General features: G+C 52.1%; 1 protein-coding gene across 1 annotated transcript in view; it reads left to right on the top strand.

Moving 5' to 3' along the window:
• Positions 1 to 18740, top strand: part of DENND1B (DENN domain containing 1B) — a 160547-nt gene that overhangs the window by 84933 nt on the left and 56874 nt on the right. Inside the window, exons 6-10 of the mRNA XM_075615498.1 lie at positions 48 to 117; positions 1655 to 1735; positions 4055 to 4114; positions 5615 to 5668; positions 10666 to 10776. Coding sequence (XP_075471613.1) covers positions 48 to 117; positions 1655 to 1735; positions 4055 to 4114; positions 5615 to 5668; positions 10666 to 10776 — 376 coding nt within the window. The remainder of the gene's footprint in view (positions 1 to 47; positions 118 to 1654; positions 1736 to 4054; positions 4115 to 5614; positions 5669 to 10665; positions 10777 to 18740) is intronic.

Raw genomic sequence — 18740 nt, 5'->3', positions numbered from 1 at the left:
TGCATATATTGGTATCCAGTAATGTCAGGGTGTTTTCTCTCCCCCAGTTACCTACCTTGGTTTGAAGTTTACTACAAGCTGTTAAACACACTGGCAGAATATTTGGTGAAAGAGCAGGTAGGTTCATTGCAGTCATAGAAAAGTCTGCCGCGACACACTGCACCTTTATCTGTTTGACGCTGCTTTCCGTGTAACCCGTCCCTTCCATCCGACTCAAATCGTTATCCTGGGAGGTTTACGGATTGTCAGCCCAAGCAGTGTCTTTTTTTTACTTTAAAGTAAAGGAAAATAAGGTATTAATGAATTTATGTGTGTGTATATGTATATATGCGTGTATTTATAAATATATATATATATATATATATATACACACATATATACACACACACACCGTATATATCTCACTTTCCAACCTTATTTTGGCCACAATGACCATTCCTTCCCACTTGCTGCAGAGGAATCTAAAGACTGTGTATGGCGTTTTAGAGACACCTGTTTTTTTTTTGTGTGACCCGCTAATAAGATCTCAGCAACCTGGGATAGAACAAAATGGCTGTCTGCATACTCTGGCATCAGCACTGACCACAGCAGGCTTTTCTCTGTAGGCTGAAATCTCAATTAATATTCATCATTCTTTAAACTAAATTAGCTGCAAAAGAAACCGCTTTTTTGAAAGAGCCAGTTTACTTCTAGAACCAAAACTGACAACAATCTGTATTTTGATATATATATAAATATATATTTTGTAGCCGTTTAGGGCTGTTAAAGGCCATATTCGCTAAGTGGTGCTTGAAGGTATCTTTGGAACAGCATGGCTTAGTAAAAATGGCCCCCAGTAAGTCAAATGCTTTGCAGTGTTTCTCCAGCCTTTCCTCGTCTCTTGTGTGATAAGACTGGAATATGTTGTATATTTCCGTTGCGCTGAAGCGGGAGGGCAGGAGGCTCAGGGGAAATGTGAGGAGGTACTTCTTCACGGAATAGGGGGTGCATTTACGGAACAGCCTCTCAGCAGAGGTGGTAGGGGGTAACACAGGAAGGGAAGTCACACATGCTCTGGATACACATAAAAAGATAGACTAATAGATATACAGTATACTGTATATGTAACCATAATCAGTCTTGGTGAGTCAAGTACGAATGCTGCTTGTAGGGGCGAGTCAATGACTTCTTTAAATCCAAATGATCTGGTATACTCGTGTCAATATTACTCAGAGTAGAGGAATACAACCTTACTATGGGTGGTAGCAGGGATAATATGGACAGATTATCAAGTAAAACCGATCTGACTCTTTGATAAAGCGGCAGGAACGCGCGAAACGCGTTAGTTACCAGTGCCCACTTTGATGTCACCCATCCAATAAATTGATTTGAATTGATCTTTTTGTGCTGAGCTGCGCTTTTCCTACGGCAGTGCACCACTTCCCCTCCTTGGGATCAAAGATGGGATACACATAAAGCTAAATCCTAACTGGAAAAGGAAGCCCCAGACTGAATAGGGTCTGAGCTTTCACAGCAGAGAGGGGCCACGGGGTAGATACGGGTGACACGCGCTTCTTATCTGCGCTCACACTGTATGCTTCAGAGAAACGCAGAGTGGGGTATCCGTACTAATAATAATTATAATAACCATGTATATTTTGTGTGGTTCCTGTAGGAGGATGACTTGAACGATATGTTAAAATCGCTCTACACTCACCCAGTGCCGGACGCGGACACGCCGGTCAATCTGAGCCTGGTAAGTACACACATCGTACAACGCGGCCGGGGGAAGATCCCGTACGGGTAACGCAACCCCAGCTGTGCACCGATGCTGCACCGACTCCATCTTTGTCTCCTCCCATGAACAAAAATGGCTGACTGTTGCATTACGATAATTTACTCGCTTTGAAGAAATATTCAGTATTGGTTTTTTCACATACATAAATACAGCTCAACCCCGGTATAACGCGATCCGTAACAACGCGAATCCGCTTATAACGCGATATAAGGTTGGCTCCCAATTTTTGTATTGATGAATACTTTACAACACGATTATTGGTGTCTTAAATACTTTATTGTACAATGCATACAGCTGTACATTATTTCTAACGCGATCCGCTTATAACGCGATGTGATTCTTTGGACCCCAAGCACAGCGTTATAAGGGGGTTGAGCTGTATGTTTTATTTTGTAATACATGACCCCAATTTTGAAGCACCAATCCCCTCTAACTAACCCCCATTTATTTACAGCGTGGAAACCGAGAGGTCTTTTGAGTTGAGCCGCATCATTTTCACCCCCAATTCCCCAAGTACCTACCTGTAAAGTTACCGGTACCGGCCAATAAGAAGCTGCAACCGATGATATAGCAGCTTCCTATTGGCTCGAGATTTGGCAGCCATTTTGTTTTCCCTGAGAAACTGTACATAATACCGCGCTCCTCCCTATAGCTATTTGCTGCAGGTAAAAAGATAGGCCTTACATATAGAAAAACAAAAAGAACGATTTCTGCGCTCCTACCAATTAGGCTAAGATAAAATAATATTATCATGAATAAGGGTATTTGGTTAAACCCTTTGGCCAAAGCATTTGTAAGCCTGCATGCCACGTCAAGGCAACCCGTTTAATGCAGGAACCTACACTATATATATATATATATACGTAATAATTGTCCCATGGACTAGTGAAAAAAGTGTTAAATCCCTGAAGGGGTTAAATAAAGCATGAGATTATGTGAGTAGTGCAATTAAAATCTGGCTAATGCCAGTATCATACTTACCTTTACTATAAAGGTAATCAGGGTGCACAAATTCCCTGGTGTGAATATAATACAACTTACACATATACATCTCTCTGTCAGCCTTACACATTCACCCACCATTCAATGGAGGTGATGTCCAGACTGACACTGGGGTGTAATATACCTGCACTCATTGGACAATTGGTAGGGCTCAGTAACTGCTATGTAAAGCAGGTGAGCATTTAAACCTACCCCTGTGACGTTTCAGAGATACTATATTAAAATGCCCTATGGGAGTATGCAGCAAGGAAAAGGATTTTGTTTTCCCTGCAGGGAGATTTAAACTCGGCAACTTCACCGGTAAGTGTCTGGGGTACCCGGGGAGGGAGTTCCCTGGACCGTGGACCCTGTGTTTCCACGCTGTAATAAAATGGAGGCGATTGTGGCGCTAATGGTGAAATGTTAGATGATATAGTGCACTTTGGGATACGAGAGTTCTCGATGGTTAGGAAGCTGAAAGGAATGCACCGTGCATGCTCATTTGCATGTCATTACCCAGAATCCTTGCCTTCAGTTTGTCGTGGCGTTCCAAGTTAAATGCATTTCTTAACATGGGTGGGATGCGGCGGAGATCTCTGCGTTATTTCTCTGACGAGGCACTTTTAACCCTTTAAAAGCCGTGGAAGACACATGTGTAAGCTTGTAGGGGGTCCAGGTTCAAGCAGCACGATAAATTGCAGTTTATTTGTTTATTTATTTTTTGTTTATCAGATTGAAGCCGGGGGTCTCCGGAGCAGAACCGCGTTAACTTCAGCCTCGGGGACCCCCTGCTTCCCGAGATATTTACATCCGTAAGGGGCGCCGGTAGCAGCTCTGGCTGGGCTATGTGGGGCTATTGAAATGGCGGCTTAAATGTCTGACGCCACTCGGCCAATAGGAAGCCGTGACGTTATCCCTTGCGGCTTCCTATTGGCTCGCGTAACCGGGACATTTAAACCTGCGGCGCTGCTGCCGTTCCCCCCAACGGAGGTAAATGTCTCGGGGAGCAGGGGTGCCCGGAACTGAAATTAGTGGGGTTCAGGTCTGGAGACCCCCTGCTCCATACCTACAACCGAAAAAAAGAAACAAACTGCACATTGTCATGCTGCGTCAAAGTTGGTAAGAAGCCAAAAGTGACACACCAAAAGCGCTCATTTGCCAGCCATTACCCAGACTCCTTTGCTGCAGCAGAAGCCCTGTATACTGGGCGATTATGGGGGTCAGGTGGTTGGTGGGGACGTGTCACTGGCATGTGGACCTGCGTTCTGAGTGTACTTTGTCATTTCTTGTTACAAGAACCAGCAGCTGTTTATTTCAAGTGAGCAAGTTTTAAAAAACGAGCCCGCCCCCCTCCTGGTAAGTGTTTACGGGTGCGGGGGGAGAGGGGCGTTGAGCGTTTTCGTTCATTGTAGAAACTTTTTCTTCCTCTTCAACTGTTGGCTTCGTTCCCAATGAAACTTCTCTATCTCGGGCTGCAAGGAGCGAGTTTGTATTTAATGCCACTAAAAAACTGTTTATTATCTCCCTGGGTTAATAATTCCGACTCTTGCATGCTTCTGTTTTTCTTTGTAATATTCGGTTAATCTCTCACTAATTTTCCGGTCGCTTCACTGATTGGGGGTCAATCTCGCTGATTTGCAGAACCGCGTCTCAATAGAGCGTCACTGGTGGAATTCAGCACTTTTACGTTAAAAGGTCATTATTTGGGGTCCAGAATACACTATTCGGAAATTCCAAAGTAAAAAACGATCATAGCAAATATTAAAAAATGTGTGACATTAAAAAAAGAAAATATTCGCATAGGATCCCCCAAAAATAAGGCGTAAAATAACACGCCATGCGGGTCATACACAAGCGTCAAAACACCAGCAGATTGCTGAATTTTACCATCATTGCCTTGTAATTTTTAAACCAGATTTTTAATTACAAGCAAATGGTGGGTGTTTTATGCAAATGAGGCGTGTTTATGCAAATTAGGCGATCCTCCCCGAGGTAGAAAGCTTATAGGGGTTCCATGTTAAAATGGATGTGAAGCAAAAGGCGACACTGTGTGCTCATTTGCATGTCATTACCCAGAATCCCTTGCTGCAGCGGAAGCGGTGTATGCTAGGAGATAATGGGGAAGGGCAGGGGTGCAGACCAGTCTGAGACGTGGGACTGCGCTCACGCGTCAGGTTTTTATTTCCTGAACGGTGGAGGTTTCTGTCACTTTTTTTTTACCCACCATAAATTATATAAAGTGCAATTACACACTAGGGCAAATACACAATCTGGCGGTGTAACTGCGCTTTATTTAGGCAGAATGACACCGCTACATTCTTGCATATAAGCCGGGGGTCTTTGGGGCTGAACCCCATTCATTGCCGCTCTGGGACCCTCTGCTTCCTGAGATACAGACTTCCAAAGGGGGTGTCGGTATTTCGGCAAAGTTTAAAGCTCCCGCATCACGCGGACCAATAGGAAGCCGCAGCGGATGACATAACGGAGCGGCTACCGGCAAAGGAAGCAGTGGGCGGGTCCTGGAATTAGTGGGGTTCCGCTCCCGAGAGCCCCGGCTTCAACCCCATGTTACAAGATGAGCAGAGATATGGCTCGCCAGCTTGTGTTGCCGCTTTAACATTAGGGAACCTCACAATGTAGTTGTGTTGTCATCTTGTGTGCGTCCTCTTCTGTTTCCACTCGGGGTCACTTCTAAATGTGGGGTATTTTCTCCTCTGTCATCCATCGCTGCCTTTATTGTCCCTACACCTACAGTACCATAAAACCCATTGATCCTATTATTTCCCCCCCCCCCCTAATAAGATCTGTATGAAATCCCAATAAACATGTGTTGTATTTTTCCCTCCCACCGACTAGCACTCGTATTTCATTACACCTGACGTAACCCGGCTGCCGACTATCCCTGAAAGTGTATGTATCTAATTGGGTTTTACCCACTTCTCTGTTTCCCTAAACGAGCCTGCTTACTTGTTAACGTAATTACGTTGTGCGTTCTGTTTTGTATTAAAGCGAGACTCCGGCACCGAGAACCGCATGTGTTAGAACGACCCCAGTAATGAGCGAGCAATCACTGACGCACAGTACGATTTTGTACAAGAAGTCGCAAGGAATGAGAGGTCCATGTACTAATGTATTTAATGAAATTGTGTGTGTGGCGTCCAAAATGTGAGGGCGAAAAAAGTGACACACACATTCAGGAACTGCGCAATGTGAAGGTCGTAATAACTTTATTTCATAATAATAACAACTTTATTTCAATTAGTGTTTTTCTCCCACTGGGACTCAAAGCACAAGGACACTATACTGCATGGTACACATCACATAGGATTGTTGCAGACACCATCCCTGCCCCGTGGAGCTTACAATCTATATTTTTTGTGCTGAGGCACAGGGAGATAGGGTGACTTACCCAAGGTCACAAGGAGCCGACACCGGGAATTGAACCAGTTTCACACTCCGTGTTGTTGATCTCAGAGTCAGAGGCTTAACTCACTGAGCCGCTCCTTATCCCCCCATTAAGTGACTTATACATGTGACTTATACATGTGTGTGACTTACAGCAGCGGCAGCTCTTATTCGAGCAAATGCCGCTGGCTGAATGAGGCTGGGAAGCGGGTAGCCGCGGCGCGTGGCGGCGCACTGTGACGTCACGGTCACAAGCGCACCCGGCTTCCCCGTCTTCCCCGGCTTCCCCAGGCTTCCCCGACACCCCTGGAGTTCAAATCTAGGTAAGCGGGGGTGCGGGGAAGCAGAGGGGCAGAGTAGAAGCCGGGTTCGGGGTGTCTTTGGGGGGGTAATTGCGCGCGATGTGGAGGGGGGGTGCGTGGGGGAAACGCGGCGGCGCGCGTTTCTGACTGGCGGCAGCTGGGGTAGATCCCGGCATGCCGCCGGCATTTACTCGAATAAAAGATGTCGCTACTGTATACATGTGTGTGACTTATACATGTGATGTGACTTATACATGTGATGTGACTTATACATGTGATGTGACTTATACAAGTGACTTATACATGTGACTTATACATGTGACTTATACAAGTGACTTATACAAGTGACTTATACAAGTGACTTATACAAGTGACTTATACATGTGACTTATACATGTGACTTATACATGTGACTTATACATGTGGCACATACTCTGTTGGTTGAGATGATTTTTCATGCATCACGTGATGTTCAAAACCTGCTCGATACAATTGAAAATGAAGAACTGTGTATTTGTGTTATTTTTTAGCTGGTTTGTGTGATGTTATGTGTAACAGCCATGATGTCAGGTACAGTACGTACAATACATGTTAGTCTGGATACGCAGCGAGTTCATTCTACACTGACACTATTAACAGACTTTTTAAAGTTGGCGCCAGATTAAAGTTGGGGGACAGTTTGGGCGCACTTTTAATTGACGTTGAGCGTAGATAAATAATGTGTTCGCATATCACATTAACACCTGCACGCCCAGCGAAAACACATTTGTTGCCGCTGATGGCACGGCTGCAGAAATCCGAGCTTAGTTCGTAGACGCGCAGGAGCACAATGGAAACTGAATTTGCCAAGCGCCAATGTGGCGCTAAAGCCTGGGTTTGCTGCACTTAGTACATGGACCCAGAGGTTTCTGTACATTGAAATCGCAGGTTCCCGGTGATACTCTTCTGCCGGTCGCTATATAGAGACGCCTCTTTCTTATCCCCTCTTAGCACTGTGTAAGAGGTCTAGGACTCTTCGGCTGCCGATCAGGCGCCGGGGACAGCTAGCCGCCGGCTTTTTCACTGCGAAGGTAATTCCCTAACCCTCAAACCCTAACTCTCAACCCCTTACCCAAACCCGTTACCCTGAAACCCCATACCTAACCAAATGCTAAAACTAATCCCTGTGACCACTTACCTTCGCGGTGAAACTGCTGACGGCCAGCTGACTCCTGCTGCTGATCGGTGGTGGCGGCTTAACGCCGGCGGTTGATCGGCTGCGGTGAGGTGGCCACGCCGTAAGGTCCCCCCCATTCCGCCCTGTGGATATGTATTTGGAATGCGGCGAGCTCAATCCCGATGCGGAATAGGACTCACACTCACTCCCCGCGTACTAGTGCAGGGCCCGGGACCCATGTGTGCCGGGAGCCTCTGCCAAGGGGGGTGCTGTGTGATGGCTGTGTGTGTGCGGGGGCAGTGTGATGTATTTATGTATGTGGGGGGTGCTGTGTGATGGATGTGTGTGTGCGGGGGCAGTGTGATGTATTTATATATGTGGGGGGTGCTGTGTGATGGCTGTGTGTGTGCGGGGGCAGTGTGATGTATTTATGTATGTGGGGGGTGCTGTGTGATGGCTGTGTGTGTGCGGGGGTGGGGTGCAGGTGTGATGTATTTATGTATGTGGGGGGTGCCGTGTGATGGATGTGTACGAGGGGGGGGGGCAGTGTAATGGATGTGGGGTGGGTGGTGGGGAGCGGAATGTGATGTATTTGTGTGTGGGGGGGGAGGGGGGTTGGTGCAGGTGTGATGGATATGTGTGTGTGTGGGGGGGGGGCATTGTGATGTATTTGCGTGTGTGTTTGGGGGGGTGCAGGTGTGATGGATGTGTGTGTGTGTTTGGGGGGGTGCTGGTGTGATGGATGTGTGTGTGTGTTTGGGGGGTGCTGGTGTGATTGATGTGTATGTGGGGGGGCAGTGTAATGAATGTGTGTGAGGGGGGACAGTGTGATGGACATGTATGTATGTATGTATATCGTTATTTATATAGTGCCATTAATTTACATGGTGCTTCACAGCAGTAATACACGTGACACGGGCTTTAGATACAAAGGGGGTAGAGAGAAGACATCCTTGAGCAGAAAGCAAGAGTCGGGATGGTACATAGCGAGAAATTAGGGCTGAGATGTAATGAGGGGCAGAAGAGTGTAAAGCTTTAAAAGTGAGGAGAAGAATGGAGTGTGAGATGCGGGATTTGATAGGAAGCCAGGAGAGGGATTTCATGAGGGGAGATGCTGAGACAGATCTAGGAAAGAGTAGAGTGATTCTGGCAGCAGCGTTTAGGACAGATTGTAGGGGAGACAGGTGAGAGGCAGGAAGGCCGGACAGCAGGAGGTTACAGTAATCAAGACGGGAGAGAATGAGGGCCTGAGTCAGAGTTTTAGCAGTTGAGCAACAGAGGAAAGGGCGTATCTTTGTTATGTTGCGGAGGAAAAAGCGACAGGTTTTAGAAACGTTCTGAATGTGAGGGGCGAATGTGAGAGAGGAGTCGAGTGTGACCCCTAGGCAGCGTGCTTGGGCTACTGGGTGAATGATCGTAGTTCCAACAGTAATGTGGAAGGAGGTAGTAGGATATGTGTGTGGGGGCAGTGTATTGGCTGTGTGGGGAGGAGGGCGGTGTGATGGCTGTGTGTGTGTGGTGGTGGCGGTGTGATGGATGTGTGTAGGGGGCCGGTGTGATGGATGTGTGTAGGGGGCCGGTGTGAAGGATGTGTGTATGTGGTGGTGGGTATTATTGCTTTGTGTGTGTGTTGGTGGTGGTGGTGGCGGTGTGTTGGATGTGTGTGTGGGGTTGTGTGTGATGGCTTTGTGTGTGTGGGGTGGTGATGAATGTGTGTGATGGCTTTGTGTGTTGGGGGGCAGTGTGAAGCATGTGTGTGTGATGGCTGTGAGTGTGGCTGGTGGTGATGCTTGTGCATGTTGGGGGGTGGTGTGAAGGCTGTGTGTAGGGAGAGCAGTGTGAAGGGTGTGTGTGATGGCTGTGTGTGTGGGGGGTGGTGATGGATGTAAGGGGCCGGTGTGAAGGATGTGTGTATGTTTATTTATTTATAAAATATTTTACCAGGAAGTAATACATTGAGAGTTACCTCTCGTTTTCAAGTATGTCCTGGGCGTGGTGTTGTGTATGATGGCTTTGTGTGTGTGGTTTGAGGATCACTGTGTGTTACTGTGTGGGTAGTGTGATGGTTGTGTGTTTGTTGGGGGGGGAGGGTTGGTGTGAAAGCTTTGTGTCAGGAGGGTGAGGAAGGCTAGGGCTTTTTGTGGGGTGTTTATGATTAAGATAAAGGGGTGTGCTATGTGAAGTGTGTGTTGAGTAAAAGGGGGAGCATGATGTGTGTGGAGTGTGTAACAAGAGGGGGAGAGTGGTGGGTGTGTGCTTGTGAGTAGAAGGATAAGTCTGATTAAAGAGGGCGTGAGTGAGTTCTGAAGAGCAGGGGTGTCCCGAGATTTTAATAATCCTTTAGGGGGATCCCTGCTCAAATAGGTTGAGAACCCCTTTACTAGGGAATTCCCTTTGTAAAACTAGTGTGAATTGTGATCAATCCCCCAAATCTTGTGACAATAATTTGTCCCAAACTCCCAGAACATGAAGAACACAATTGTGCTGAACTGCTGTTCTCCACGTCAGACAAACGGGTTATTTCATGTATAGTATACATTTATTTGTATTGTATTTTCTGGGTGCGGTAACAAGAAAATGGTTTTATATCACGAATATTGTTGTGTTTACACGTTAACGCGTCTTCTTTTTTATTTCTTTTATTACTGACTTTACACGTTGAATTGTCATCACTTTTATTTATTACACTAATGTAGGGAGAATAAAAAGTCGTTTAACTGAATGTTATCGTGTTTGTTTATTACATATACGTGAAATTAAAAAAAGTATTTTTACTGATTTTTATCTCCTTTATTTATTATATATTTGCGTGAAATTAAAAAAAGTAATTTTAACAATTTCTATCACATTTATTTAGTATATTTCAGTGAAAATAAAAGAATAGTTTTGCTGGTTTTTAACCTATTTATTATCACGTGGAAACCAAAAAAAGTCGTTTCTGCCCCCCCCCCAACCCCCCATATGTGCAAATCAAAAGTAACACGAGTGAATGAAATGAATAATTAACCCTTCTTTGCCTCTGTGCTGAATTCTTTTTTCCGCAGAGAAACCTGACGGAGTATTTCGTGGCGGTGGACGTGACTAACATGTTGCAGCTTTACGCGAGCATGCTTAACGAGCGCAGAATCATCATTACATCCAGGAAATTAAGCACGGTGAGCCATTTCTACACTTTCCCCCTTTATCCAACGCGTCCGTTTCTCTGACCTCTCCCCCTCCCTCCCCCCGCGCGTCCACTTCACACGCACTTAAAAAACGCAATATCCGCGCGCTTATCTATTCTTCAAAACGAAGAGAGAGAAATGTGACTTCTGTAAGGGTTTCTTTTAATACATTAACTAAAGTTCATTATTCTATTATTCACCCCCTTCCCCCCGTTTATGAAAAGTCCTTTTATTGCATTGATTCTGGGAAACTCACATTTGATTTTATTCTCCTTCACACGTGCGAGATGCTGGGGAATAAAAACCCATGAAGAGCTTTTTCCCACAATAGCTGGTCATAGAAAGAACGCTTCTTTTGTGCGAGATAAGAGATTTCTCGAGAGGGAGCCTGCAAACCCTACTTCACGCTCTCGCAGCCTCACGCGCTTAATAATCCCGGGCGTTCTCCCAAGTGTCGCCTATATTCGGGGGGGGGGGAGGAGAAAAAGGCATTTTAACCCCTCGGGAACTGCAGCTGGTTTCCCCGGTTTGTGGCTGATATTTTGGGGAAGGCTCCGTCCTGTCCATTGGCGACCGCCTCGCTTTCACGTAGGACGCTCGGGGTTAATGGTGGCGCATCGAAGACGAAAAGGGGAGCAGTTTGCCAAAAGATAGAAGACAAGACGGTAAAAGAAAAAAAAAACAGAACCGTGGGTATTGTGCTCTGCCCGTTAACGACAAGTTTTAACCGTATGAGTGCCATCTCTGTTAAATCGCGGTCGCATGACTTGAAAGCGGAGGTATGACATAGCCACTACTCCCCCTGGGAACGCCAGAGCCCATGACGTAGCCACTACTCCCCCTGGGGCGCCAGACCCCATGACGTAGCCACTACTCCCCCTGGGGCGCCAGTCCCCATGACGTAGCCACTTCTCCCCCTGGGGCGCCAGACCCCATGACGTAGCCACTACTCCCCCTGGGAGCGCCAGACCCCATGACGTAGCCACTACTCCCCCCGGGGGCGCCAGACCCCATGACGTAGCCACTACTCCCCCTGGGGCGCCAGACCCCATTACGTAGCCACTACTCCCCCTGGGGCGCCAGACCCCATGACGTAGCCACTACTCCCCCTGGGGCGCCAGTCCCCATGACGTAGCCACTTCTCCCCCTGGGGCGCCAGACCCCATGACGTAGCCACTACTCCCCCTGGGAGCGCCAGACCCCATGACGTAGCCACTACTCCCCCTGGGGCGCCAGACCCCATGACGTAGCCACTACTCCCCCTGGGGCGCCAGACCCCATTACGTAGCCACTACTCCCCCTGGGGCGCCAGATCCCATGACGTACCCACTACTCCCCCTGGGAGCGCCAGACCCCATGACGTACCCACTACTCCCCCTGGGAGCGCCAGACCCCATGACGTAGCCACTACTCCCCCCGGGAGAGGCAGACCCTATGATGTAGCCACTACTCCCACTGGGGCGCCAGACCCCATGATGTAGCCACTACTCCCCCTGGGGCGCCAGACCCCATGACGTAGCCACTACTCCCCCTGGGTTTGCCAGACCCCATGACGTAGTCACTACTCCCTCGGGCGCCAGACCCCATGACGTAGCCACTACTCCCCCTGGGGCGCCAGACCCCATGACGTAGCCACTACTCCCCCTGGGGCGCCAGACCCCACGACGTAGCCACTACTCCCCCTGGGATTTCCAGACCCCATGACGTAGCCACTACTCCCCCCGGGAGCGGCAGACCCCATGACGTAGCCACTACTCCCCCTGGGGCGCCAGACCCCATGATGTATCCACTACTCCCCCTGGGGCGCCAGACCCCATGACGTAGCCACTACTCCCCCCTGGGGCGCCAGACCCCATGACGTAGCCACTACTCCCCCTGGGGCGCCAGACCCCATGACGTAGCCACTACTCCCCCTGGGGCGCCAGACCCCATGACGTAGCCACTACTCCCCCTGGGAGCGCCAGACCCCATGACGTAGCCACTACTCCCCCTGGGGCGCCAGACCCCATGACGTAGCCACTACTCCCCCTGGGGCGCCAGACCCCATTACGTAGCCACTACTCCCCCTGGGGCGCCAGATCCCATGACGTACCCACTACTCCCCCTGGGAGCGCCAGACCCCATGACGTACCCACTACTCCCCCTGGGAGCGCCAGACCCCATGACGTAGCCACTACTCCCCCCGGGAGCGGCAGACCCTATGATGTAGCCACTACTCCCCCTGGGGCGCCAGACCCCATGACGTAGCTACTACTCCCCCTGGGGCGCCAGATCCCATGACGTAGCCACTACTCCCCCCGGGAGCGGCAGACCCCATAACGTACACACGACTCCCCCTGGGGCGCCAGACCCCATGACGTAGCCACTACTCCCCCTGGGAGCGGCAGACCCCATGACGTATCACTACTCCCCCTGGGGCGCCAGACCCCATGATGTAGTCACTACTCCCCCTGGGGCGCCAGACCCCATGACGTAGCCACAACTCCCCCCGGGAGCGCCAGACCCCATGACGTAGCCACAACTCCCCCCGGGAGCGGCAGACCCCATGACGTAGTCACTACTCCCCCTGGGAGCGCCAGACCCATGACGTAGCCACTACTCCCCCTGGGAGCACCAGACCCCATGACGTAGCCACTTCTCCCCCTGGGGCGCCAGCCCCCATGACGTAGCCACTACTCCCCCTGGGGCGCCAGACCCCATGACGTAGCTACTACTCCCCTTGGGAGCGCCAGACCCCATGACGTAGCCACTACTCCCCCTGGGAGCTCCAGACCCCATGACGTAGCCACTACTCCCCCTGGGGCGCCAGACCCCATGACGTAGCCACTACTCCCCCTGGGAGCGCCAGACCCCATGACGTAGCCACTACTCCCCCTGGGGCGCCAGACCCCATGACGTAGCCACTACTCCCCCTGGGGCGCCAGACCCCACAACGTAGCCACTACTCCTCCTGGGATTTCCAGACCCCATGACGTAGCCACTACTCCCCCCGGGAGCGGCAGACCCCATGACGTAGCCACTACTCCCCCTGGGAGCTACAGACCCCATGACGTAGCCACTACTCCCCCTGGGAGCTCCAGACCCCATGACGTATCACTACTCCCCCTGGGAGCGCCAGACCCCATGACGTAGCCACTACTCCCCCTGGGAGCGCCAGATCCCATGACGTAGCCACTACTCCCCCTGGGGCGCCAGACCCCATAATGTAGCCACTACTCCCCCTGGGGCGCCAGACCCCATGACGTAGCCACAACTCCCCCCGGGAGCGGCAGACCCCATGACGTAGTCACTACTCCCCCTGGGAGCGCCAGACCCCATGACGTAGCCACTTCTCCCCCTGGGGCGCCAGCCCCCATGACGTAGCCACTACTCCCCCTGGGGCGCCAGACCCCATGACGTAGCTACTACTCCCCCTGGGAGCACCAGACCCCATGACGTAGCCACTACTCCCACTGGGAGCTCCAGACCCCATGACGTAGCCACTACTCCCCCTGGGAGCGCCAGACCCCATGACGTAGCCACTACTCCCCCTGGGAGCGCCAGACCCCATGACGTAGCCACTACTCCCCCTGGGGCGCCAGACCCCATGACGTAGCCACTACTCCCCCTGGGGCGCCAGACCCCATTACGTAGCCACTACTCCCCCTGGGGCGCCAGACCCCATGACGTAGCCACTACTCCCCCTGGGGCGCCAGACCCCATGACGTAGCCACTACTCCCCCTGGGAGCGCCAGACCCCATGACGTAGCCACTACTCCCCCTGGGGCGCCAGACCCCATGACGTAGCCACTACTCCCCCTGGGGCGCCAGACCCCACAACGTAGACACTACTCCTCCTGGGATTTCCAGACCCCATGACGTAGCCACTACTCCCCCCGGGAGCGGCAGACCCCATGACGTAGCCACTACTCCCCCTGGGAGCTACAGACCCCATGACGTAGCCACTACTCCCCCTGGGAGCTCCAGACCCCATGACGTATCACTACTCCCCCTGGGAGCGCCAGACCGCATGACGTAGCCACTACTCCCCCTGGGAGCGCCAGATCCCATGACGTAGCCACTACTCCCCCTGGGGTGCCAGACCCCATAATGTAGCCACTACTCCCCCTGGGGCGCCAGACCCCATGACGTAGCCACAACTCCCCCCGGGAGCGGCAGACCCCATGACGTAGTCACTACTCCCCCTGGGAGCGCCAGACCCCATGACGTAGCCACTTCTCCCCCTGGGGCGCCAGCCCCCATGACGTAGCCACTACTCCCCCTGGGGCGCCAGACCCCATGACGTAGCTACTACTCCCCCTGGGAGCACCAGACCCCATGACGTAGCCACTACTCCCACTGGGAGCTCCAGACCCCATGACGTAGACACTACTCCCCCTGGGGCGCCAGACCCCATGACATAGCCACTACTCCCCCTGGGGTGCCAGACCCCATGACGTAGCCACTACTCCACCTGGGAGCGCCAGACCCCATGACGTTGCCGCTACTCCCCCCGGGAGCGCCAGACCCCATGACGTAGCCACTACTCCCCCTGAGATCGCCAGACCCCATGACGTAGTCACTACTCCCCCTGGGGCGCCAGACCCCATGACATAGTCACTACTCCCCCTGGGAGCGCCAGACCCCATGACGTAGTCACTACTCCCTCGGGCGCCAGACCCCATGACGTAGCCACTACTCCCCCTGGGGCGCCAGACCCCATGACGTAGCCACTACTCCCCCTGGGGCACCAGACCCCACGACGTAGTCACTACTCCCCCTGGGATTTCCAGACCCCATGACGTAGCCACTACTCCCCCCGGGAGCAGCAGACCCCATGACGTAGCCACTACTCCCCCTGGGGCGCCAGACCCCATGATGTATCCACTACTCCCCCTGGGGCGCCAGACCCCATGACGTAGCCACTACTCCCCTTGGGGCGCCAGACCCCATGACGTAGCCACTACTCCCGCTGGGGCGCCAGACCCCATGACGTAGCCACTACTCCCCCTGGGGCGCCAGACCCCATGACGTAGCCACTACTCCCCCTGGGAGCGCCAGACCCCATGACGTAGCCACTACTCCCCCTGGGGCGCCAGACCCCATGACGTACCCACTACTCCCCCCGGGAGCGCCAGACCCCATGACGTAGCCACTACTCCCCCTGGGAGCGCCAGACTCCATGACGTAGCCACTACTCCCCCTGGGAGCGGCAGACCCCATGACGTAGCCACTCCTCCCCCTGGGAGCGGCAGACCCCATGACGTAGCCACTACTCCCCCTGGGAGCGCCAGACTCCATGACGTAGCCACTACTCCCCCTGGGAGCGGCAGACCCCATGACGTAGCCACTCCTCCCCCTGGGAGCGGCAGACCCCATGACGTAGCCACTACTCCCCCTGGGGCGCCAGACCCCATGACGTAGCCACTACTCCCCCTGGGAGCGCCAGACCCCATGACGTAGCCACTACTCCCCCTGGGAGCGCCAGACCCCATGACGTACCCACTACTCCCCCTGGGAGCGGCAGACCCCATGGCGTAGTGATTACTCCCCCTGGGAGCAGCAGACCCCATGACGTAGTCACTACTCCCCGGGTAGCGACAGACGCCATGGCGTAGTGACTACATCTTGGGGAACCCCTAAGGGTTAACCACTGCTTATCACCACCGTACTACCTGCATTGTTCTGTAGATGTTGCCTTTAATGTCCCTGTTTCATTTTAGAGGGGGTTTTCAGTCCCAGAAAAACACCAAATATTTCTTTTTTTTTTGCCCGGGATTCTTAAATATGGCCGAGGAATCATCTTCCCATTCTCTGCAACGCTGGGATCCCTGCAGGATTCGTACCAACATAAGCCCCCACAAGCAAGACTCTGCTATATGCTGCTCCCATTAGGGACTGGTAACGAACTGGGACCCAAGTCCTATAGTTCCGAGGCGGCCATATTTAAAAACCTCTGCAAAAATAGATTAATGGAAAAAGAACCCATACAATGTGTAGCAAAACGGGTAAGGAAAATGTTTCTTTTTTCCCTGGCGTCTCTGGGGCCGATGAATTCTTTGTGGAGCTGCGAAGGAATTCTCTGGGGGGTGTTTATCTGGCGGGAGGTGGTACGGTTCACCTCCAGCGGCTGCGAATTTTCGTGGGCAGCGGTTTTATCTCAGGACAAGAAAGGCTGATTACTGAAATAACAAGACATCACTCAGACTCCCGTCGCCCTCTTTGCAGCAAGAACGTTTCCTTATTTCGTTTCTTGTCTTTCCTTTTCTTGTTTTTCCTTTCACGCTGCTGTAAGGTTTGAGTATAACCTTGGATTCGGGGTACCGTAACCCCTGGGTTGCCAGCGTTGCTCAGTTACAAGCCTTTTCAGGAGAGAGGCTCAAAACTTGAAAGTAAATGCAGAATTTCTTATATTCTGGGGTTGTAAGAACACAGCCATTGAAGCGTGCGAGGCTGGTAAGAAATCTCGCCGTCAGCTCTCTCTATGACCCTGAGCGAGTAACTTTAGCGCAAAATGTCTCCAGCTGGACCATCGGCGGAAAAAATACTTTTTTCCTGTTTTTCGGCGCACAGCGGCGCTGGGTTTACAGTAATGGCTGCTCTTAGCAGAAGAAATGGTAGCGCTGGGCACACAGAAAAGGCGGCGCTGGGCGCACAGAAATGGCGGCATTGGGCCACAGAAATGGCGATGGGTGCACAGAAATGGCAGCGCTGGGCGCACAGAATTGGTGGTGCTGGGTCCACAGAAATGGCAGCGCTGGGCGCACAGAAATGGCGGCGTTGTGTGCATAGAAATGGTGGCGCTGGATGCATAGAAATGGCCGACTCTTGGCAGAAGAAATGGCAACGCTGGGCGCACAGAAATGGTGGTGCTGGGCGCACAGAAATGGTGGCGCTGGGCGCACAGAAATGGTGGCGCTGGGCGCACAGAAATGGTGGCGCTGGGTGCATAGAAATGGTGGCGCTGGGTGCATAAAAATTACTGTGCTGGATGCATAGAAATGGCGACACTTGGCAGAAGAAATGGCTGTGCTGGACCCACAGAAATGGCCAGTGTTTCGCACAGAAATGGCAGCTCTGGGCACACAGTTAATGTGGTGCTGGGCGCACAGAAATGATCGGCGTTTGGCACAAGAAAAAGCCGTTGCTGGGCACACAGACATGGCGGCGCTGGGCGTACAGAAACGACCGGCGTTTGGAACAAGAAATGGGCGGCGCTGGGCGCACAGACATGGCCGGCTGTTGGCAGAAGAAATTTCCAGCGCAGGGCGCACAGAAACAACCGTTATTTGGCACAAGAAATGTCCGTCGCAGGGCGCACAGAAATGACGGCGCAAGGCGCACAGAAATGACGGCGCAGGGCGCACAGAAATGACGGCGCAGGGCGCACAGAAATGACGGCGCAGGGCGCACAGAAATGACGGCGCTGGGCGCACAGAAATGACGGCGCAGGGCGCACAGAAATGACGGCGCTGGGCGCACAGAAATGACGGCGCTGGGCGCACAGAAATGACGGCGCAGGGCGCACAGAAATGACGGCGCTGGGCGCACAGAAATGACGGCGCTGGGCGCACAGAAATGACAGCGCTGGGCGCACAGAAATGATGGCGCTGGGCACATAGAGCTCCGACACGCAAATACAGAGCCCTGACACGCAAACGCCGAGCCCCGACACGCAAACGCCGAGCCCCGACACGCTCACAGCACAGGATTAAATAATGGTTTTACAACAGGGCATCAGGCGACCTCTCTCTGTGTTTCCGAGCCGCCAGCGAGCACGATCCCTGTCTTGAAGCCGTGTCCGTGCGGCTCAGCCAGGCGTGGGGAGTCCTGTCATATGCTTGTATGATCACTCCCCAGCATGCATCCCATACGCAGTCACACGAGGCTTTACATTCCACCGCGCGCTGTCCACATCCTGACAGCCGTCTCGCACCATCACAGCCGCTGATATGTTAACTAGAGTGTGTCTCATC

This window comes from Ascaphus truei, chromosome 10 (genome assembly GCF_040206685.1).
Source record: "Ascaphus truei isolate aAscTru1 chromosome 10, aAscTru1.hap1, whole genome shotgun sequence".
In the NCBI taxonomy this organism is placed as follows: Eukaryota; Metazoa; Chordata; class Amphibia; order Anura; family Ascaphidae; genus Ascaphus; species Ascaphus truei.
This window is presented reverse-complemented; position numbering and strand designations above follow the sequence as displayed.